This window comes from Eschrichtius robustus, chromosome 17 (assembly GCF_028021215.1).
Source record: "Eschrichtius robustus isolate mEscRob2 chromosome 17, mEscRob2.pri, whole genome shotgun sequence".
Taxonomy (NCBI): domain Eukaryota; kingdom Metazoa; phylum Chordata; class Mammalia; order Artiodactyla; family Eschrichtiidae; genus Eschrichtius; species Eschrichtius robustus.
This window is the reverse complement of record NC_090840.1, coordinates 48097145-48121569: the sequence shown is the minus strand read 5'-3', so window position 1 is coordinate 48121569 and position 24425 is coordinate 48097145. Positions and strand designations below refer to the sequence as shown.

At 41.1% G+C, this 24425-nt stretch overlaps 1 protein-coding gene across 1 annotated transcript in view; it reads right to left on the bottom strand.

Annotated features, from left to right (window-relative positions):
• The window catches only part of LAPTM4B (lysosomal protein transmembrane 4 beta), a 68107-nt gene that overhangs the window by 22370 nt on the left and 21312 nt on the right, over positions 1-24425 (bottom strand). Inside the window, exons 2-5 of the mRNA XM_068525604.1 lie at positions 18844-18955; positions 6540-6613; positions 6054-6176; positions 1770-1868 (exon numbers count right to left, since the gene is read on the bottom strand). Of these exons, the coding sequence (XP_068381705.1) occupies positions 1770-1868; positions 6054-6176; positions 6540-6613; positions 18844-18955 (408 nt within the window). The remainder of the gene's footprint in view (positions 1-1769; positions 1869-6053; positions 6177-6539; positions 6614-18843; positions 18956-24425) is intronic.

Below are 24425 nucleotides of genomic sequence, written 5' to 3'. Positions count from 1 at the left end.
CAATTAACCTCACAGTCACCCTTCACAATGTTTTCTTAGCTATTACTGTTATTTAGTAAATGAAGAAACCAAGGCTCTGGTCACATAGCTATATGGCAGTGACACAAGGTAGATCTAGGTCCTCTGACTCAAAATCTCAAGTAAGCATTTCCAATAAAGATGTAAATGCCTACACAGTTAAAATGCCTTTTTTGAGAGCAGTGGGAGGTTCCAGCTTCTGGGTAATGGCACAGGGTAGCTTGGTCAGACTAACCTTCTTTCCGGGTAAAAATGATAAAATCTGGAATAGACACACACAGACACACAGACTCTATTTGAAGGCAGGGCTGAAGGGCCCAAAACAGGCAGAAGCTAAAGGGGAGTCTACCCTTGAGTGGCAAACTGCAGTGAGTGGGATTTGAGGGTCTGAAGCCTTTTGCCAGTGGCTCTGCCCACTCTCCACACAGCTGGTGGTCTGACTGAGAAGCCAGGAAGTTGGGGTGTTGAGGTAGGAGCTGCAGGGGCAGGAAGCCTCAACATCCGTGTATAAAATTCACCCAAATCCTTGACCACTAAGCCACACATGCAGTAACAAGCCATGCAGAGTATGTTGTATGGAGGGCAATGCAGACCTCAGTGACTTTCAATGAATCATTTTCTTTCTACTCCTCTTCAACACATTACCATTTAAAATGACTTTTCTCCCTAAATGCAGCTTCTTCAAAACTCACCAAGGCTTGGTTTTTAAAGAATTCGGTAATTTTATGCCAAAATAAAGACAATGAAAGATGTTAAGAATTAAAAGTTCAAGGTCTAACCTGAGAATTTTCTACTTATTACTAGCACACAAGCACAAATTATAATGATGTTTTTATTATTAGGTTTACAAAGATGAAAAATAGCACTCGACGGATGAGGGTGAGGGAAACGTGGTGGATGGGAGTGTTAAGGCATTCAACTTTAGGGGAGATCAATCTGACAAACTATCAAAACCCTTCAAATTACGCATACCCTCTAATTTCAAGAAATAGATCTTGAGGAAATAAATGTATAAGTATACAAAAGATGTATTTCATTTAATATACTCATTGCCTTACTATTTATAAGTGAAAAAGTAGGAACTATCTCAATGTCCGACAATAACTAATTTATAAAAATGATAAATTCATAATAGACTGTTACAGAATAATGTTCAAAATCGATTACATTTTTAAAAACAAATTACAGGGACTTCCCTGGTGGAGCAGTGGTTGAGACTCCATGCTCCCAATGCAGGGGGCCCGGGTTTGATCCCTGGTCAGGACACTAGATCCCACATGCATGCCACAACTAAGAGTTCGCATGCCACAACTAAGGAGCCTGCCTGCTGCAACTAAGGAGCCAGGCGAGCCGCAACTAAGGAGCCCGCCTGTTGCAACCAAATATAATAAATAAATAAATAAATAAATAAATAAATATTTAGGGAAGGACCCCACAAATTACAAAAGAATGTATACAGAGACTTGTAATGGATGCTATGGTACTTAATACACACCACATAAATGTACAACATTATATTAATTTATTTCCATCCAAATAGACTTTAGAAGAAACCTGGGTTGGCCTGTGGAAGTCTGGTTAGTGTTTATCTCTCTCATATAGATAAGAGAAGGAACAGAATTGTGAGGAATTCAAAAAGCAGTTCAGAAATCTAAAACAAGATAACAAACTAATGGAAGTTTGCTTACTTCTTTAGCATTCATGAATACATTTAATAATATTTAGACCATAAGTAAAATCTTCATGCTTACCTTAAAAGTCAAGATAATGCTGATAAACAGAAGAATAATAAGGACCAAACAGGTAGGATTCACTGACATGATATCATCTTTGTAAGGAAAATCAGGAGGCTACAAAAGAAAAGTACCTCATTAGCAAATCTCATTAATGATCCAGGATTCTATTCCATAAGCAGTAACCAGATGTGCTTATCAGAAAGCAATTAATTAAAGCAGATAGATAGTTATTATTTAAGGACACTACAACATTTCTAGTCTACCTCTACTAATGAAAAAGCTATAAACAGTGTGATGGGGAGAGGCTAGTCTGTTCTTAATTCAGGCAGTAACTCTCAAAAAGAAAATGTAGTGGAAGATTCATGAGATGTAAAGACCTAATTCTGCCCTCCAACCATATAGAAAGTTAGAAGTCAATGGTCTTTACAACACCTCAAAATTTGGGTTTTCTGCAAATTCTGGACCATCGTAATGGGCTTGTGTAGGGCAAGGGGGAGAAACCTATTAAAATAGTGCCTTCTTAATATAGAGCATTTTTGCTGATGCTACTTCTCAAAGAACAAAACCTTTATATTAGTAGGTATTTACAGCATTTTTTAAAAATCAAAACTATTATATAGAATGGATAAACAAGGTCCTACTGTATAGCACAGGGAACTATATTCAATATCCTGTGATAATAATCGAAAAAGAGTATGAAAAAGAATATGTATATACATGTATAACAATCACTTGGCTGTACAGCAGAAATGAACACAACATTGTAAATCAACTGTACTTGAATTAAAAAAAAAAAACAAAAAACACAAGTCCTACCATCTGACCATAATGATTAACTACCAGGTCAAAAGAAACCCTTTTAGGAGGACTGAAATCTGCTACTATGGTTCACGGGAATGACAGGATGTCAGCGTGAATCTCGTGCTCAGCACTGATCGAAGCTCTCACTGTAAACGGCTTACACAGCGTGCATAGAAGGCAGCCCCGTGTGCGGTCACCCTTCATCTCTCCTCATCACCCACTACTATGTGTTTGGATCCCACATGAGCAGTGTTCCCAGACATAACAAAGGAGAAAACTCGTGACTCATGTGCTTGGCTCCGCCTCCCCAGGTTGAGCCTCACCTAGTGGTTTTCAGAGTCTCCTTTCACTCTGGCAAAATACCTAAGTAATAAAATCTAAGTCACTTTTTGTGATCAGCACATCAAACCGGCCCCTGCCCTTGGAGCCTAAAAAGGCTGTCTGTAGTACTGATCTCAAAGGGCAAAAATAACACAAACTGATGTTATTTATAAGACCAACACAGAATCATATTGTTTCCAGGAATATGGAAAAAAAAAAAAAAACAACCGCTATTACAGTGGAAATATATGAGCCTTTTCACAAAGATCTTTCCCCCAGAAAAGTGAACGTGGTTTCTACATCCAGTTAAGACCTATAAAAACACACACATAACTTATTTTAACTGTGTTTTACAAGACTCCACATAAAAAGAAACGGCACTAGGATTAAGTGGCGCTCTCTAGCAGCCTTCTCAGGCAAGCCTCCCCAGATTCACTGTGTATCTCAACTTGTCAACAGGAGAGGCAATATCAGTGGAAATTTAATGTCCCCTTTCAGTGCCGTCTCTTAGGCGCTGTGATAACCTGCAGGCCTCGCTCTTCCAGCCCAGACTGATCTTCAAGTCGAACGTGCAGAAGATGCCTACTTGTATAATGTGGTTTATAATTATACATAAAAGTAGACAGTGAGCTTTTAAACTGATATGAGGATTATTGTGAGCACCACCAATATTATGACTTTACAACTGGGTACAGAGTGACTGAACAATGCGGGTGGAACAGGAAGTCTTGGTAGTATCCTGAGTGTTCTAAACGCTGGCCTGCACATTAGCCTTTCTCCTCCTTATCAATCTCCAAATACATGGGATGCAGCACACAATATACTCTTCAGGTAGTCAGGACTGTCATGTGACTTGCCTTGGTGTCCCCTCACTCCATACCACCCTCTCCCAGCCCGCCCACGTGACGGGCTCTGTGGAGATCATGTTTCCTCCACAATTCCAGGATGATTTCAGGAGTTCAGTGCCAGATCATTATTACAGAGTAAAATTCAAGTCCATAAAGACAGAGGTAGTTCTACAACCTGTTCATCGCACATAAACCCCCTCATGCAGAAACACTTAGCTGTTATCACAAGAGATAATACATAAAATTAGCACATGGGAAATAACACCAAAATTTTCTTGACACTACACTCTACGAAAACATAGATCTGTTTCTAAGAAACAAAAAGAAGCTATTTCTTACAGCAATGACAACCTAATACTTTTGAGGAGCAACACACTGGAGGCTTTTCATACTAGGTCTGTTGAGTACTAGTCACGTGACCTGGGCAGACTGCCAAAAGATCACAAACTCCTGTGGCCACACTTCCTCCCTGGCTCCATCCCCTCCATCCCTCTTTTCCACTGAACTTCTTGACCTCCATTATCACATCAAACCCCCAGTCTGTATCTCCATCCCAGAAAAACCCTGTTCCTTCCCCCATGCTCAGAAACTACTATTTTCTTTTTAAAGGAAATATTTTTTAATTAATTAATTAATTTATTTATTTTTGGCTGCATTGGGTCTTTGTTGCTGCGCAGGGGCTTTTTCTCTAGTTGTGGCGAGCGGGGGCTACTCTTTGCGGCGGTACGTGGGCTTCTCATTGTGGTGGCTTCATTTGTTGCGGAGCACGGGCTCTAGGCGCGTGGGCTTCAGTAGTTGTGGCACGTGGGCTCAGTAGTTGTGGCTCGCGGGCTCTAGAGCGCAGGCTCAGTAGTTGTGGCGCACGGGCTTAGCTGCTCTGCAGCATGTGGAATCTTCCCGGACCAGGGCTCGAACCCGTGTCTCCTGCATTGGCAGGCGGATTCTTAACCACTGCGCCACCAGGGAAGTCCTCAGAAACTACTATGAAAACCAAAGACTGAACATTCTATTCTCTCCATTTAAAGCATTCTAAGATTTTGAAGAAATTACATTTTAAGGTACATAATTTAAAACACAAAGATTAAAAAATGTGAAGGCACAGAAGTATTCTAATCTCACACCCTCCATGAGCTTCTTAATAGACAGCCACCAATATTCACTCATATGGTCACAAAGGACATTTAATATTGTAGAAAACCAGCACCAGAAAGAAGTTTGGGGATTCCCTGGTGGCGCAGTGGTTAAGAATCCGCCTGCTTATGCAGGGGACACGGGTTCGAGCCCTGGTCTGAGAAGATCCCACATGCCGCGGAGCAACTAAGCCCGTGCGTCACAACTACTGAGCCTGCGCTCTAGAGCCCGCGAGCCACAACTACTGAAGCCCGCATGCTTAGAGCCCGTGCTCTGCGACAAGAGAAGCCACCGCAATGAGAAACCCGCGCACCGCAACAAAGAGTAGCCCCCGCTCGCCGCAACTAGAGAAAGCCCGCGCGCAGCAACGAAGACCCAACTCAGCCAAAAATAAATAAATAAATAAATAAAAAGAAGTTTGAAGAAGAAAGGGGTTCTATGGTCAAATAAGTCTGGGAAACAGTACATAGTAGAGTTCCACTTTTCCCATACACAGCAGAGGCAAAAGGATATCCTCTGCTGATAATTGAGCAAATTGCATTTTACAAAAATAAGACAATTAGTAAGCAGCTTGTAAATTAGGTAGGCACTTCTAATACCACCATCACTGACTTATCTACCTCAGGGGGTTATGTTTTCCCAAAAAGCATTCTAAGAGATAAAAAAATCTTATCTTTATTCAAAAATCTCTAATCAGTAACTCAGATGCAAGTTAAAACACCACAAATTAGTATGTGTATGTTTATCTCTACATCTTTTATATTTCTATCTTAACCAGGTCTCCCTCACGAAGAGACATAGTAATTATTATTATTATTTTTTTTTTATAAATTTATTTATTTTATTTTTTGGCTGCATTGGGTCTCCATTGCTGTGCACGGGCTTCTCTTTCGTTGCGAGCGGGGGCTACTCTTTGTTGCGGTGCGCGGGCCTCTCATCGCGGTGGCCTCTCTTGTTGCGGAGCATGGGCTCCCGGCGCGTGGGCTTCAGCAGCCGTGGCACGCGGTCTCAGCAGCCGTGGCTTACGACTCTAGAGCACAGGCTCAGTAGTTGTGGCTCACGGGCCTAGTTGCTCTGCGGCATGTGGGATCTTCCCAGACCAGGGCTCGAACCCGTGTCCCCTGCATTGGCAGGCAGACTCTTAACCACTGTGCCACCAAGGAAGTCCCGAGACATAGTAATTATAAAGGTCACGTACCAGCTGTCGTATGTATTCCTGGATGGAGTTTGGATAAACAAGCACAGTGACTGCAACCAAGGCGTTCAGGGCAAAATCAAAGATCTGGTAACAGAAGAACGGGATGATCCAGGCCGCGTGTTGCTAAACATAAGACAGGACAGGATGTTAATATTTAAGATGTTCACTATTACAAAACACTATGTTTTTGAATTCAGAGAAATCTTTTCTTAATCTGAAGGGAAACGGAGGAGTAGAAATTCATTAAAGCAGGTCACGATGGCCACTTGCTAAACCAAACAAAAGCAGTCAACCAACAAGCCTCAGTGAACACTTCTGAGACTGTAACATTGGTTTTCCACGTAACATTAGTAAGGGATTTAAACTTTTAAAGATTCTTACAGGAAACTGAGAACAATCATTCCTTACTTCTTACAGATAGCTGCACAGATTACATGTGTAAGGGACCAAGGAAAAGGCCCAGGACCTTATTTCTAAGCTGCTTACCTTGTATGCTCCATAAGTAGCCATTGCACAGATCAGGATCATGAGAAGAGAAATTGCGATAGCAATGCACATGTCTGCAAAAAAGTTTTTTAAAAAAAGAAAGAAAATCAGTAGTAGCTCCACTGTTTTAACATATTTTAAAGTCACTCCTCAAAGGCATTTTGTTTATAAACTAATTATAGACAGGAACTTTATACTAAGTTAACCACCAGAGTTCCTTTGGAGTCTGAGTCGATGATTGTTAATGGAAGCAAAGTGCCTAAAAGATTTTCTCCCTAAATCACACATAGGTCTGCATTAAATATATCTATAAATATATCTATGTATATGTATTTAAAAGTTTGGTCTTCTGGTCCACTGAATTATATATATAACAAATGAGGTATTCTTTTTCTTATCAGGACCTTTATGTCTCTTGTTTAGTCTAGAGCCTGCCAACCTCTCCAATCTCCTCTCATCTCATCCCACACTTTCTTACTCACTGTAATCCAGCCACACCATTCAGTTCACTAAACACAGCCAAATCATCCCATGCCAGGGCCTCACATTTGCAGTTCCCACTGAACAGAAGTAATGTCGTTCATATTTTCACATGATTGGCTCCGTCTTTCTAATCATTCAGCTCAACACCTCCAAGATCTTCCGTGGCCATCCTAGCTAATGTGACCCTCCCCGTCATGCCCACGTGACTGCTGTATTTTCTTTACAGCATGTTTCACTATTATCTTGCTTATTCGTGTACTGTCTCTGCTAGAGGAACCTTCCTGAGGAAAAGGAGCTGCTGTGTCTCGTTCACTACTGCAACCTCAACACTGAGAAGGTGACAGATGCCACATGTGGGCGCTGAGCACTTGTACTGTGGTCAATCTGCATTGAGATGTGCCGTAAGACCGAAATGTACTCCACATTTCAAGGACTTAGTATCAAAAATAAATAAATAAATCCCATTAATGATTTTTATACTGATTAGAAACTGAAATAATATTTGGGATATACTGAGTTAAATACATTATTAAAGTTAATCACCTGTTTGTTGTTACCTTTTTAAATGAGGCTACTAAGAAATTTAAAATTACTTGTATGGCTGCATCATATCTTTGTTGAACAGAGCAGCTCTAGTACAAAGCCTGTTTCATAGTAGGTACAAACTGAAGACTTATTCAAGAGGTCATGTTACCATATCTTTAGGAGATTCTGATTAGAAGTACAGTATACCTGGGTTTCTGAATGTAACGTGTAGGGTTATAATCAGGCTAAGAGAGTACAAAAACCCTTGCAGTAAAGTATCTGTATAGTGCTGACAGTTTCCAAGGCACTTTCACAGATACCTCATTGAGTCTTCATTACTCTGAGGTAGATGTTACTGTGCCCGGTGAATGGATTATGAAACCAGGGCTCAGAGGTTATGTAATTTGCTGAGATAGCATCTGCATCAAAAGGCTAAACTACGACTAATCCAGCTCTTATGACTCAAACCTTTGGCTCTCTCTACTATACTATGCTGCTTCTACTTAAGCTTTAAATACTGACCAAATCAACCAACCTAGGCTGCCACTTGCTACAGGTATTTCTCCAAAGGAAAGCATTCCAGTTCTAGAGCCACCCACACTATATCCTCAGCTTCAGAGATGAGAGGATATTTTAAGCAGGTTTACAAACAGAATCATAAGGTCAAAGTACTTTCTGTGTCAGATGTATATATATCAACAAAGACCATTTGCCACCTTTAAAAAAATGAAGCTTCCTTGAAATGGTCTCTAGATTAAATGCAGTACCTTTATAATAAAGCTGATGACTTTTACTAAAGGAGTAAAAATTTGATTCTCAAAAAAAAGAAGGTTATAAGAGAATCAAGAGACAATTAATACTAGTCAGTACTTAAAAGAGCATGATTTCTCTCAGGATACATATATATTTTATAGTTTACTTTATAATTTTAATGCTAAATGAACTCACCTTCCCTTGTTATGAGGGAAGAGGTACCAACAAGGACATTTCATGTATGCCTCATAGTATTTTTGCCGGGCAAGTAACATGCCCAAGGTTGCCCAGCTAGCAAGTGGTGGATGAGCTATTCTACCCCAGAAGTCTAACTCCAGAGGCAATGCTCTTAGCCACCATGCTACCCAGCTGTGAAGGAGGTAAAGCAAATGCAGTAGTGGAGCTCAAAGTCCTGGGAAACCAGAGAGCGTCCCTAAAAGGAGCTGGACATCCTTTATTATGTGCAAAGCCTATCAGAACTTGTAGTAATCTCTAAAATTTGAACTCAGGCAAAAGTTTATTATTTTCTTCTTTGTCTTACTTTGACGGTTTCCAAATTCTGTACAAGCCTATTTTATAATGAGAAAACATTAGTTTTATAAAAGCTAGCCCATTACAGGATACTCTTTGACTCCCTCATAGATCTTAAGAGAAATAGAGAGACAGACAGATAGATAAACAAGCAAACAAACAAAGCCAAGGCTTTATTTAAAAATAAAAATATAATGGTTATATTAATATTTATGTTATAATAAAATTTATATAAATTATCTTTTATATTAATATTAGGCATATCAATAAAATCTTTATTAATATAAAATATTAATACAGAATAAAACTAAAATCTTTAATAATTTTATGTCCTACTCTGGAAAAAAAAAGAAAACCACTCCAGAACTAAATCTCACATAATCATTAAAATTTTTTAAATTTCCATCTTTTTCAAAGAATATAAAACTCAGGAGAAATTTAAAAGGCACAAATAAAATGAAAGTCATAAAGTATCCTATCACCACTCACAATGAAACACCACAGAAAAAATGTTAATTTGAGATGAGGAAATTTTCAAAATTCTATTCCTATAAATGACTACACCAACCACACTGAACAGACTGAATATATCACAAGCATGTCGAATAGCTTAGGTAGGATCAAAGCGTAAATCAAATAAAAACACAGAGCAGAGAAGATAAAACAGGTTAATGAACCTTGTATCTCCCAGCAGTCTAGAGCACAAGTCAGCTCCTCTGAAGTAGTGTGTAGCGTACCATGGTAAACATGAGAGTTACTCTGAGGAATTAAAATTCATTTCTTTTATAATTATGTCAACAGGCAAATGAGTAACTGGTCCTACTAACAATACAGGGATTTTTACAATCAGTAAAGTACTGGTCAGTGACAGGAACATCGTTTACTTATTCTTTGCACCCCAGCTCCGCCAACCAAAGACAGAGCACACTGCCGGCAAGTTGTTTCCTAAATTAAATTCCTGGCTTAATGACTCAGTTCTAATTTGAAAAGGTTCCAAAGAAAAGCTATACCACAGGCCACAAAGGCATAATTAGAAAGCATTTCCTGATACTTAGTCAATTAATCATTGAAATAGAATAGGCATATAAAGGAGTTCCCTGAAATGCCTTTGTTAAAATAATCTATTTCTAATTCTACTCTTCCTTAACATTTCTTGGGTTTGTGTCCTTCCCATAAAACTGGTAGCTAGATAGATAACTAGCACCTGATTTGTGCTCCCACATCATACTTGCCTAGTCGTAAGTCATTCTTATGGCTCAATTTTCGGCCATATTTTTGGCTCATGAAAACAAACAGTATTTGGGGTATAGTTTCGCCATTAAGTCTAGAAGAGAACTATTTTCAGATGAATTCACAGCAACAATATGAGCTACTGAGAGCAAAATACAAAAGCCCTCAACCCCTGCGGGGGTAAACACAAAACCCACGTTAAGTCCCTCCAATGGGGCCTCATGTTGTGAGGTTGAAAGCTTGGGGAAGAATAAGCATAAGGCACTAATTTTATTCCCTTAAAACAGAAGCAAAGCTCTAATATACTTTCTGTTATTTGTGTGGCAATTGTTTATAACTTTTTATTGAAGTAAATTCAGATAGAAGAGGGGTTTCTTGTAACTTGCTAATTTACAACTTTATTCTTAAACCCAAAATTTATTTCATGAATACTAAATAGGTGTGTAACATGGGATAAAAATGTGAGGCTGCAGAGATTAAGAGGACATAATCTTTGCTCTCAGATGCTTAGCGTCTACTAGGAAGGGATGGAAGAATTCAATAGCAGATAACAGATGACAAGCTAGGGGAGTTCAGAGGGGACAATATTTTCAGCCAAGAGGAACAAAAAAGAATTTATGGGAGGATGTGGTTATTTGGGCTGGGTCTTTTTTTCCCCTCATAAATTTTTTGTATTAAGATATAATTCACATTCTATAAAATGCACCCTTTAAAAAAGCATATATATAATTCAGTGGGTTTTTTAGTCACAAAGTTGCACAGCCATCACCACTAATTCCAGAATATTTTCATTCTCCCAAAAAAACCCCCTCTATATCCTTAGAAGTCACTCCCCTTTCCCCACCCAGCCCTCCAGCCCCTGGCAACCATTAACGTACTTTCCATCTCTTTAGATTTGCCTATCCTGTACATTTCATATAAATGGAATCATACAATATGCGGCCTTCTGTGTCTGGCTTATCTCATTTAGAATAATATTTTCAAGGTTCATACATGTTGTCAGGTGTTAAGATTTAAACTATAAGTTACAAAGGATTAGTTAGTTAAGTAATATATGGAAAATGTCAAGTTCAGAGAATCTCTGTTAACTCCTCACTTTCTAAGATAAGGAAATTAGCTCCTGCCAGCTATTCCCATATTGAGAAATTTATACTGACATAATTAAGTCTCATAAAGGTTGTTTATACAAAAACAGAAAAACCTGGACTTCCCTGGTGGCGCAGTGGTTAAGAATGCGCCTGCCAATGCAGGGGACACGGGTTCGAGCCCTGGTCCGGGAAGATCCCACATGCCACAGAGCAACTAAGCCCGTGCGCCACAACTACTGAGCCTGTGCTCTAGAACCCGCGAGCCACAACTACTGAGCCTGCGTGCCAAATCTACTGAAGCCCACGCACCTAGAGCCCGTGCTCTGCAACGAGAGAAGACACGGCAATGAGAAGCCCGTGCACTGCAACGAAGAGTAGCCCCCACTCGCTGCAGCTAGAGAAAGCCCGCGTGCAGCAACGAAGACCCAACGCAGCCAAACATACGTACATAAATAAATAAATAAATAAATAAATAAATTTTTTTTAAAAAATAGGAAAACCAGTAAGGAGCATTTACATTTTTTGTAATTATGGTCACTGGGGAACCAAGATGTGTGACTAGACCTTAAGAGAAGGAAATAAATAAATTTAATAAAAAATATGCATGATCTATTTGGAACAATTTTGGAAACATTACTGATGGACACTAAAGAAGACTTGCACAATTGGAAAGGCATAAGTTTTAATTAGACTTTTTAAAGATTTCACATCTCTATAAACTTACTAAAAATCATGAAGTTGTATATTTAAAATGGGTAAGTTTTACAGCATACAAAGTATAGCGCAATAAAGTCGTTTTAAAAAAAAAAAGATGTACAAAATACAACATGTAAAGATGTTGCTTCTCCCTAAGCTAATCAACAAATTTAACAGAGATATACAACAGTATTTCCTGACAACTGGACATGTGGTGCTCAAGCACAGAAGAAAAAAATGAGCAAGAATAATTAGAAGATTTCTGACAAAGAAGGTAGGGTTAGCCCTACCATGTACTACACATATTGGCAGGAGAGGTGGTGAATTGGCACCAAGCTTTCATTCCCACCTTCTAATGTGCCTTCCTATTCTGCAGAGGCTGGAAAGCTAAAATCTAAATTTCCCAGATTCCCTTGCAACTGGGTGCTGGAAGCATACAGCTTTTCCCAATTAGACGCAGACACATAACAAAGACTCTCTCTTCTGACCAAACACCTTAGGCTCTATCCTTGGCCCATTTAGTCAAGTTTTGGCAAGAATCCTATGGAGTTAGTATACCTCACTCTTGGTATACAATCACTCTGATATCTGGTCAAATTCCTTATTTTTCACCTTCAATAGCATATCACCCTGGTCTGCCTTTAGCAAGAATCCTGTTGCGTTATCTAGCAAGAACCCCCCTAGCCTTGATGTTTCCTCTTAGTGATTTTCCATTCGCTGACCTCCACCCTGCTCCTTGGCTATAATCCCCACTTGTCCTTTTTGGAGGGGGAATTGAGCTCAATTTTTCTCCCCTACTGCAAGGCCCCCACTACAGTAGCCAATCTTGAATAAAGTCTTCCTTACCATCTTTATCAAGCATCTGAATAATTTTTTCATTAACACAGTAAAGTTGAAAAAGCAAGTCTCAGAAGAAGGCGTACTGTGTGAATCCACAATATAAAGTTCAAGCACGTGAAGCTTAAAACAATAGATCACTCAGTGATACAAATATACGTGGTAAGTTTATACAGAAAAGCAAAGGAATGATCAACAGTTCAGAAGAGTGGCAGCTATCTCCAAGATCAGAGGGGCTCTTTCGAAAGTTAAGGTAAAATTCAATTCCTCAAATCAAGCTGTGCCTGCACAAGTACTTACAGTACAGTTACTCAGCTTATTTTATAAACATTGTTTTACACTTATTCAATATTTAATAAGAGGTAACCCTATAAAGAATGAGGAACTCCAAATTATTGTTAATGAGAAAAGCAAGATAGGTGTTCACTGTATAGGAAACTTTTCTGAAAGGTTTGAATTTTTTCAAAATAAAGATTTGAAGTAAAAAAAAAAAAAAAGATCCTAATACTAAATCTATGTTAAATTGTAAATCACATCCTAATTTCAAAACCACTGAAATGCAAACAACAACAAAATGCATCATCAGAGAAGCAGCATTGGACACCTGTGCTAGTTTAGTTCCTGCTTAGTCGCTGGCAAACTCAAACAAGTAAGGAATTCTACAGGCTTAATGTATCTAATTTAAAAAAAGACATTTACTAGAGTGTTTTTTTTTTTAAACGGTTTTCTTGTAGGCAAAGCGGGGAAATGTCCACCAAGTTTGGTTAAGTGGAACATCCGGATAAGGAGGTGAATGATTCTACCAGATGTCTCCCGTTTGTCTTTCCAAACCCACTCTCACCATCCAGTTATCTGCCCTAGCAGGCACACCGGTATGGGCCATCAACAGGGCTCCCTTAGCCTGTGGCGTTAGTTGAGTTCACTCAATGAGGAGTCCACACAAGGGACAGAGAGAGGAAGAGGCTGCCCCCTGCTGTGAGGCTGCCTCGGGTTGGCCCTGGACCAGAAAGGTAGCATTGCTCCTTATAAGTTCAACTCTGTATGACTCTCGTTCCCAGCTCTAGTAGACACTGCCTCCCATCTCTCCTTCAGATCGAGGGATGGTAACAGCTGGTCTTGATTAAGCCAATTACTTCACCGTCCCTAGTGGTCTTCTTACACCTCCATCTTTGTAAAAAGATCTTGAAAATAAATATCCATTGAATTATCCTTGTAAAAAAAATAAGATGTAGTCAAGGTGTAGAATATGTAACCTTTTGAGCCATGTGACTTAAAAGATAAAGAGATGGGACTTCCCTGGTGGTCCCGTGATTAAGACTCTGTGCTCCCAATGCAGGGGGCCCGGGTTCGATCCCTGGTCAGGGAACTAGATCCCGACTGCCGCAACTAAAAGAGCCCACATGCCACGACAAAGACCTGGCGCAGCCAAATAAATAAATATTAAAAAAGAAAAAAGAAAAAACAAAAAAAGCTAAAGAGATGACAGGATGGAAGGATGGGAGGGTAGAGGGATGAAAATAAAGGGCCAGGATGGTCCTGTGGCTCCGCTCTCCCGCCTGTTGCATACGTATGTCTATTTCCTCAAGACATTGGCACAGTCACGCACAAGTGGACAAGCTCTGCAGACCAAGTGCCCTGCTGGTTTGAGGGTACGTGAACAGACAGCAGGTAGAAAGCCTGGGCCTTTCCCAATGTGGTGCCAAGAGCCATGTGGAAAGCCTCAGCCGATCTTCTTTTCCCTTCTATTTCTTAGTTTGCATTACCAAAACTTTCAAACATACACAGAAGTATAATGAATCTCCAGCACCCATTTTGCTTGGATTGTTTCATCTCTTCACTTCTGTCCATTCTACCACTGGTGGAAATCTGGATTATTTCCAGTTTTTGGCTATTATGAATAAAGCGACCGTGGCCATTTTTATACATGGCTAATGATGGGCACAAGCATTCATTACTGTAGGGTACATACCTAGGAGTGAAACTGCCGGGTCATAGGGTGGATGTATATATATATATAGCTTTAGTTTTCCCAAAGTGGTTGAACGATTTACACTCCCAGCTGTAGCTTGAGAAATCCAGTGGTTCCAAAGCCGTATCAACAGGTGGCATTGTCAGTTCTGTTCATGTTGCCATTTTGAAGGGGTGCAGTGATTCACTACTGTGCTTGTAATTTGCATTTCTTTTACAACTAATAATGTGGAGAATATTTTCATGTGCTTATTGGTCATATGGATATCTTCTTTGATGAAGGTATCTGTTTTTCTCTTCTTGATTTCACCCAGAACCACTGACTATAAAGACCATCCTTTCTCCAATAAATGTAGTAGTGTTTTTATCCTAAACCAGGTTCCTATATACAGTAAACAAATTCTTCATTATTTTTATGGCCATTTCCTCCCCAGGGCAGGTGAATAAAGTAAGTTTGGCTTGAAAGACAATTTTGCTGCAAAATGAATCAGAAATTAATCTGGATGATCTGTTTGGCATTATGTTTGGCTCTGACACTTCCTGTGACAGTTCCTTGCCAGCCCATTAAAATTTCACAAATAAAATTTCATGAAGTCTACTTATTTGAATTTTACCTGTTTCTCTTTGCCCCCTCACGTCCTTTTTCCGTTCCAGAATCTAATCCAGGGTCTTGTACTGCATGTAGTTGTATCTCCTTTGTTTCCTCCAATCTATGACAGTTCCCAGTCTTTCCTAGCATAGTCAATTTTTGATTACATAAATATGTTTATTTGTAAATTATAAATATATATTACAAATTTTTGTATATAAAATATGTAAAAATACAAATGTTGAAGAGATAGGTGTTTTTAAAAAGAGAACTCTTTATATTTTTTTCTTTATCCCAGTGGATTCTCCTATATGCCCCATTTTAGTATAAATCATAGGGATCTGACTTTCTTCTACCAGATCATTTTAGGAAAAGATCACATGGAAAAGTGAGATACACTCCTGCTCTGTCCTTCTGGATAAAATCTTGAGATGACTACCACCATTCCAAAAAGATATCAACTTAAAACTTCTATATACCAGGAATTCCCTGGAGGTCCAGTGGTTAGGGTTCCGCGCTTTCACTGCCGAGGGCGCGGGTTCTATCCCTGGTCAGGGAACTAAATAAAATCCCGCAAGCCGCAAAAAACAAAACAAAACAAAAAAATTGTTATATACCATAATTTTCAAGCACAATTCAAAGCAATTGATTGTACCCATTTCAAGGACTATTTAGTTGTATCCTCATGTATGTTAAATATAGAAAGGTTTGTCAGCCATGATGATCTTTGACCTACAAAGTTCTTTTTAAAAAGAGATCAAAACATACGAAAGGAAAATGTAAGAGGAAAGTTAAAAAAAGATTCACTCCCGTGAATGAATATTCATCCTTCTGTATCTTTTTCACCATGCAATTTAAATGATCAATAGATAGTCCTAAAAGTAATTACAAACTATTCATTCACTTCTTTCAAATATATGAAATATCAGAGAAACTGCAAATGCACTGGAATTAATATCCAGGTCATTACAAAACAATTACTATTGTAAAGTCTTGAGTACCAGCAAGCCTTTGAAGTCAGGTAAATTAAGCCTATACTGTCAGACAGGTCACCACCCAGCTTAATCTCCAGCAATTAGAAAAAGGCAGGCAGTGTGACTATTTGATTCAGATCCAACTGTATCTGAATCATTTAAAACTTCTTTGCTAACCTCAATTACTTAGAAAGGGAATCCTGCTACTGGAAACAGTGAAAGATAACTTATTTTTAAATGTCAATCAAACACTGTATTTATAGATTATATAGTCTTTTAACTCAGGGGAAGGAAGGCAGAGAGATATTAATTTAATATTCATGGAATTCATTATCTTTCTGGAGGAATTCATCAGGGTAACAGGGTTATTCAGAACAGAGAGAATGAGCAGTGTTACAGCAGAAGTCACGTCTCAGTCTGACAAGGTCCCGAACCCCAGGATGATATAATGCCATGGTATCTACTAGAAGCAATGGTGGTAGGAGATGATGGACATAAAGCATCTCCTGGCTTTGCATTTACTTCACTTCCAGCTTTTCTCAGGCTCCTCCTCCTGACCTCTAATGTCAGGGCTCCTTCAGGAAAAGTCTTTACTATCTCCCTAACGTAAATACCATTTTGAAGCTTATGTCCTCAAATTTACCTCGGCCCAGATGTCTGGTTCACATATCAAACTACCTTTTTAATCTCTCCACTTTAATATATCTAAGTAAGAACAGTTAGTAAAACAGTGAAATACACTGAGCCCTTATTATGGGCCACACCCCATTCGAAACATTTTTCATACACTAACATATTTAATCACAACAATCCCACGAGGTAGATACTACGATCACCCCTATATTCAGAGGGGGAAACTAAGCCACACAAACATCAGTAACTAGCCCAATGTTATCACATTTCACACATGGCAGGGTCAGGTTTCAAACTACGGTCTCTGGCTTCAGAGCCACACTCCTAACAATTATGCTAAGCCACTTAAATCAGTTTTCTCCAAGGTGTGTTCCCATCTCCTGACCCTAGACTCTCTCACCCTGTGGGAGGCATGCAGTCTTAGCTGGAGGTAACTCCTGGAGGAGACAGTATGTCTCTCACAGAAAGCAAAGCCCTTACCCTTGACTTGGAATGCACTCTTTGTTCCAGGCCTGAGGAATGTAAAAGAGATTAGCAAAGCTATCTCAAGCCAGGAGACCTCAGGGAACTGAAGAGTCCTGGTTGTTCCTTATGGCTGGGGGCTGTGTGTGCCTGGTTAAGGGAAGATAATGTTCAAGGATGGTCGTTGCAAACTTGCTGACGTCCCTGGTGGTGACTGAACTGAGATGGTAAGCAATTCTATGGGTTCATTGTCTTAATAATGACTTCCTCTTCTGTCTATATAAGATTCAGTAAATTCTAAATAAAGCGCCTTGCAACCATCAGGTGTCTTGGTCCTTCCGATCCCATATTCCCGGTGCTATTCAGTCCCTTACCCCTCTCCGTCGGGACCTGGAAGACCCCCTGCGGTGGCTGGACCGTAGCACGCCCCAGTAAGGATGCAGACCATATATACTCAAGTTGAAAAGTAGGAGTCATCTTTGATTCCTCCCTTTCCCTCACTGCCCATACCAGGAAGTTCTGTCAATCCCACCTCCAAACCCACCCTCTTCCCCATCCCCAGTGTAGCCTGGATCGCAGAGAAACACCCCCCAAACCAGTCTCCAGGCCTTTGTACTCACACACCCAGTCCCCTAAATGCATCCTCTACTCAGCAACAAAAGGGATCTTCTGAAAACACATATCAGTTCATAACCGCGGAATTACTGAAAACCACTGAATGGTTTTCTCACTCCGAGAATAAATTTCACAAGTCTCACCATGTCTGTTGAATGCTCCTAGTCATTCCCTAAAACTGCATCTTCAGCCCCTCTCCACCTTACTCACTTTGCTCCAGACACTTTTTTTTTTTTTTTTTAATGCACTGAAAGCTCTGCGAAGCCAATGAAAAATAAATTTGCGTGACCTTTTGTTTGGGACTGTGCACAGTACTGCCCCTTTCAGTTAGCATGGACACAGCCTGACTTCAGTTATATGATGTTTAGGTTTCCATGACCTTAGAGCTGGGGGCCTAGCCTCCTTTCTGCATACCCCACACATCCACATCCCTGTGTAGATTTCTATTTATCTGGGAAAAGCAACAAAATAATCATCAGAAGGATTTCTAGAATGGAGAATGATCACCTCCTAGAAGAACGGTAAATACTGAAACATAATTGAAGACACAATAAGACATGTAATATCATTTGACCCTTCCTTCCTGCCATTGACTCCCTCTCCTCCCAAAAAGGCCAAAAGGCCCAGCGTAAAAATATTATGGCAAAGAAACAATTTTAAAAAATGACTAAGTTAACATTAAGATGAAAAAAAGAAAGACTAAAGAAATTTTAATGAGACTCTTACACTTAGAACAGAGGCAGAATACATGTAGCACATAAATATTTGTTGTTCTGACTTGTAATGATGGGAAGAGAGTTAAGTATCAGTTCAAATGGGCCCATGAATCAATATTTGTAATTGAATAGGAAGAACTGGCAGCTGGATTCTCTGCCCTTGAAAATACCAAAATATCTACAACAGTTGTCTGATGTACTTACTGGCATCGTCCATGAACTCAAAGTCACCTCCGAGTTCAGAACTTGAAAAGTGATACTGATCTGGATCAGCCAGGGCACTCAACAGAATCAGCAGTACCACGGCATTGATGATCTGCAAGAAAGAAAAACATATAAGTAACCCCAGTACATGGTCCTTATAATAGAACATTACATTGACCACATGGAGTTTAACTTCAACAGCTGGTGGCCTTTCAACATGAAGCCCCACCCACTGAGGGAGCAGGCAAACATTTCCTTTTTTAAAAAGAAATTTATTTATTTATTTATTTACGGCTGCTTTGGGTCTTCATTGCTGCGCACAGGCTTTCTCTAGCTGCGGCGAGCGGGGGGCTACTCTTCGTTGCGGTGCGTGGGCTTCTCATTGCGGTGGCTTCTCTTGTTGTGGAGTATGAGCTCTAGGAGCGTGGGCTTCAGTAGTTGTGCCTCACGGGCTCAGTAGTTGTGGCTCGTGGGCTCAGTGGTTGTGGCTCACGGGCTCCAGAGCACAGGCTCAGTAGTTGTGGCACGCGGGCTCAGTAGCTGTGGCTCACAGGCTCTAGAGCACACGCTCAGTAGTTGCGGTGCACGGGCTTAGTTGCTCCGCAGCATGTGCGATCTTCCCGGACCGGGGCTCGAACCCGTGTCCCCTGCATTGGCAGGCGGATTCTTAACCACTGCGCCACCAGGGAAGCCCCAGGCAAACGTTTCTGAGGCAGAGACACTGCCAGCCCATTCATGCAGCCAAGGGCACATGGCTTGGCGTGCAGTTGGCTTTCACCTCACTGTGCCCTGGGGCCGGGCACCCTGGAGCAGTGAACAAACATGCAGCAGCGCTGACGCCAGTGGTTGGAAAAACTCTCCAGCTAGCCACGCACACGCGAACGAGTTTGTTCAGGCGACCAAACATTTTTCACAGGTTCAAACAATAAGAACTTTGAGCCCATCCAGGAAGCAGTGTCGGAGAGAATGAGTGCAAAGCTACTTAGTGGCAGACCCTTACTTCTGCAGGAGCACAGGCGAGCCGCTTTCTATCCCAGGCCCCCATTTCTGTCTCCTAGAAGCGGCTGAATATATTTCTCTCGGGAACTTCAAACTCAGCCCGTCAAAGCGGAAACCATCTTCCTTAACACCTCCCACCTCTGCTCCTCCTTTCCTGTTCTCTGTCTTACAAAAACAGCATCACCATTAATAATTAAAAGTGGAAAACACGCAGGCACTGCACTAAGTGCTTTATGTGGAATTTCTCTCTTAAGCCCTCCAATAACCTAATGAAGTAGGTGCAAAATTATCCCTGTTTTGTAAATGAGAAAACTGAGGCTCAGGGGTTAAGAACGCGGCCCAAGATCAGGCAAATAACAAACTGTAGAAACGGGATTGGGATCCAGGAATATCAATTCCAAAACCTAATCTCTTAAAGTCTCCTGTTCTTCCTCAAAACCTGATTATCTTCGGGCTTCCCATCTTCCTTTTCCCTTACATACAACCAAGTGCGAGATTCTGACAATTCCACTGCTGCATTTCTATTTCCTTTACTCTTCCTAACTGCCCGTGCTGCTTATAGACACATGGACCAACTGTGACGGGCCTAGAGGTGTGGGGGGCAGGTTTTCTAGAGTTTGGTGAGGCTCGGCTGAGACTGCGTTGTTATTTCTCCTTTGCTCTAAGCTGAGAAACTTGTGATAGAGCTCTATGTTTCACTCTTGTCAAAACTGAGAGAAAGATGAATAACCTTCATCTTTTATATAGAGAAAATTCTTTTACTAACAACAGTAACTAAAGGCATTTCCTCCTATAAAAATCATATTCGGAAATACCTACTTACAGAAGAGGTTCAAATGGGGAGTCAGGTTATTCCTTTTACAAAATACCCACTCTAGAATCCATTTTGAAATGGCAATCCCAAGTGGTTGTTTTTTTGATTGTGGCAGAATTTGGAATGACCTTTTTTTCTTCCTCTATTTTCCAAACTGTCTAATATGGTCTGATTGCGTTTTGAAGTTATAATAATGAGAATGGCAATTTTCCAGAGCATACGCATATATTACTAATTTAAATAGATACCACAAGCTTGTGGTTAAAACTTTTTTTTTGATTAATTAATTAATTAATTAATTTTTGGCTGTGTTGGGTCTTCGTTTCTGTGCGAGGGCTTTCTCCAGTTGCGGCGAGCGGGGGCCACTCTTCATCGCGGTGCGCGGGCCTCTCACTATCGCGGCCTCTCTTGTTGCAGAGCACAGGCTCCAGACGTGCAGGCTCAGTAGTTGTGGCTCATGGGCCCAGCTGCTCCGCGGCATGTGGGATCCTCCCAGAACAGGGCTCGAACCCGTGTCCCCTGCATTGGCAGGCGGACTCTCAACCACTGCGCCACCAGGGAAGCCCTAAAACTTTTTTTAGGTTCAGAAAGGTATATAGTGAAAACTGAGTCTCCCTCCTATTCCTATCTGACAGTCACCCTCCCCACAGTGGCTACTAGAACTGCCAGTTTCTTGTTTCTCTCCAAAGAGCCGAGAAACTTCCCAGCACATTTTAAAGAGAGTATGATTAGCAAAACTGGAGTTGAAGAAAATCTTTCAGAACATTATCTGAAGCTTAAAGGAAAGTATGAGTTAGTTCCACAACGGGCAGATGATTTAGCAAAGATGTTCTTTGACAAATCATCAAGTTTTCTTGGCATTTTATTCCCTCTATATTCTTATCTTTCGAAAAGGCAGACCAAAGATTACGGACTGAAATAAGATCAGATAAAATAACCTAAGAATGTGTTTTGAAAAGTTAAGCACCAGACAAAGGCAATGTGTTTACTGCTGTTATCATAATGGGGTTGGTTTTTGAAGGTTTGAAAAAACAAAACAAAACAAAACAAAAACCCAACACATCAATTTGGGATTCATGGGTGAAGCTTTAATGAAGGAAGGGGTGGGGTACAGAGGGTAAGAGAGAAAAATGGCTAGGTGAGGCAGGGCAGTGAACCCAGTTAGGAAATACAAGCCAGACTTAGGGATCCTTTAGGGCTAGTTACAGAGTTTGGGTTTTATTCTAAGTGCAACAAGAAGCCAATGGAGAATATTAAGGAAGGAAAGAATGTGATCTGTTTGGGGTTCAAATGAGTAAATTACGTAAAACACCTAGAAGGGTAGCTGGCATATAATAGTGACTCAAATTAGTTGCCTTACCTCTTCAAACCTTAACAAGAACCATATAAAAGCTCTTGGGTGGCATCAGAAAGTTACCTGGTCTCAGATCTCCGGAGACAGTGCTATGCAGCTGCTTTCCTGTCCTTTCAGTTCCAGTGGGCCTGTCAAGTCTTGGTCAACTTGTTATTACCCCCTTGCCTGCTTTACTTATCATAACACTTCCACTAGCTGCCTCCTAGAGTAGGTGCTTTGTTAAGTGCTTAGGAAAGAGCCTCCCAGGATTCACAACAGATTAAATAAGTCATGCACCCAAGTAACACAAAGCATGAAGCCATAAGCACAACAAGACTTCACAGAAAGAATAATGGAGAGTCAGAGAAAGATACTACTGAAGCCTGAGGCCGAGACCGGGGTTCACAGGGAGGTGCAGTGGACATGGGAGCGTTTGGACAGGGGCTGGAAAGGTGAGAAGGTTTTGGAACCCAAGAGGTGTAGAAAAGAACAATTTCGGGATTCCCTGGCGGTCCAGTGGCTAGGACTCGGCGCTTTCACTGCTGGGGCCCGGGTTCAATCCCTGGTTGGGAAACTAAGATCCTGCAAGCCACACGGTGTGCCCCCCGCCCCCAAAACAAACAAACAAACAAATAAATAGGAGAGAAGAACAATTTCAAGTATGAGTAAAGCCACCGGGACAGGGGCCTGCGCTGAAAAGAGCAAGCAGTTCGATTTGGTTAAAACACAGTAGACAAAGGAAAGTGCTAGGGGATGAGACCAGAAATGCAGGCTGGGGCCAGATGGCAGCGAGTCCTCAAAGCCAGGCGAGGAATTTGGGGCTTTATCCAAAAAGTTAATGAAGGTTTTTGAGGCAGGATATGACGTGATCAGAGCTGTCGTTAGGAAGACCAAGCTAGAAAAGGCTGGGAGGCTAAAACGGAGGCAGGAAAGCATTCTGGAAAGTACTGCAATAGTCTGCCTGAGCAGTAATGAGGGTCTGGGGTCCACTTCATCTCTAATTCTCACGACAACCCTGTCAGATTGTCATCTTAGGCATTAGTTTGAGAGGTTACTTAGGTCCTACGTGTGGAAGAGCTAAGGTTTGAATCTCAAGGCCTTTCCACGTGGAGGTGGAATTATTATTAGACACACAGGAAGTGACGAGCTGCAAGGATAAAAAAGAAGCAAAGGGGACACTGAAATTTCAAGCCTGGGTGACAAAATCTTGTCATTATCAGAAATAAGGACCATGACAAGGTTGACTTTAGGTAGGAAAAGTACTCGCAGGCTGTCCGAATAATCACGTGTTGGCTTGTCCGTCTGGCCTCTCAGCCTCCTTTTTTTATTCAGCCTTTGGTGCTCAGGCCCGCCCTCCGTGTGTGTTTGCCTCTCCCACTTCTGACGGCCTCATGCCTAGTCCCGTGTGCTTTCGCACTCTCTCCTGCTCAGTCTCTGAACGTGTCACATCGTTCCGTGGTTCCTGGTTCCGTGTGTTCTCGCTCCACAGCGGGTCCTGGGTCCTACGCTGGGCTGTGCTCTAGTTGCTCCGGTCACTGTCATCCTCTCCCCTGTCCCTGTGGCCCTGTGGCCCTTCTCTCTGTGCCCACAAGCAGAGACCACAGTCCTGGGGCCAAGTTCCCTTCCACTTGCCCTTGTTCTTCGAGAGTCCAGAGAAAGGAGACAGATAATGCAAAGATGTGATGGCAAGGTCATGACACATCACAAATGACTCACCACTGTGCTCTTTTAATCACAGAGTGAAATCTTCATAATAGAAGGTCTGCGTGTTGACACATATTTACTGTGTTATCCTATGAAACCTCAATAGTTGGATGGGAATGTGGCACTCCACGGAGGATGTGGATACAGTAGGGTGACAGGGTGACCCATGAAGACCTAGGTCTGTGCAAAGCAGTGGAGGGTGGGCGGTGAACTAGCCATGGTAGATACTAAACATGGTTGGATGGAAAAGGTGAAATACAAGTCAAAGCCCCCAAGAACAGTGGGTAAGAAGTACTTCCCGAAAAAGAGAAAATGGAAATCACCCAATCATCAATTCTGACCAAGAATGAAATGTCACCACAAATGAGAACCAAGAAGATGGTTAAGACTTGCCAGGAGCAGATTATGTAATGACCACAGCTAATCTAAATGTAAAAGAAAGACAGGACATATTTATGTTCTTGTTCAGTTAATGCTCACTAACATTTGGGCTTTCTTTGTGTTTTGGTAGGTCATGTACAACTGTTCCTGTTCTATTTATGAAGTGTTCCTGTGGTGTTGCATATTTTTTCCTTGTTCCTGACAATGATTACTTCCACATGTAAATAAATTCAATGTCTGTCCCGTTACTTAAGTGGTGCCAGGCCCCTGTATATTCTCCGGGGATCTAAGGTGCTCTTCACCCTTAAATCATATTTCAGACCCTAAATGAACAGTGAGACTTGCAGCTTG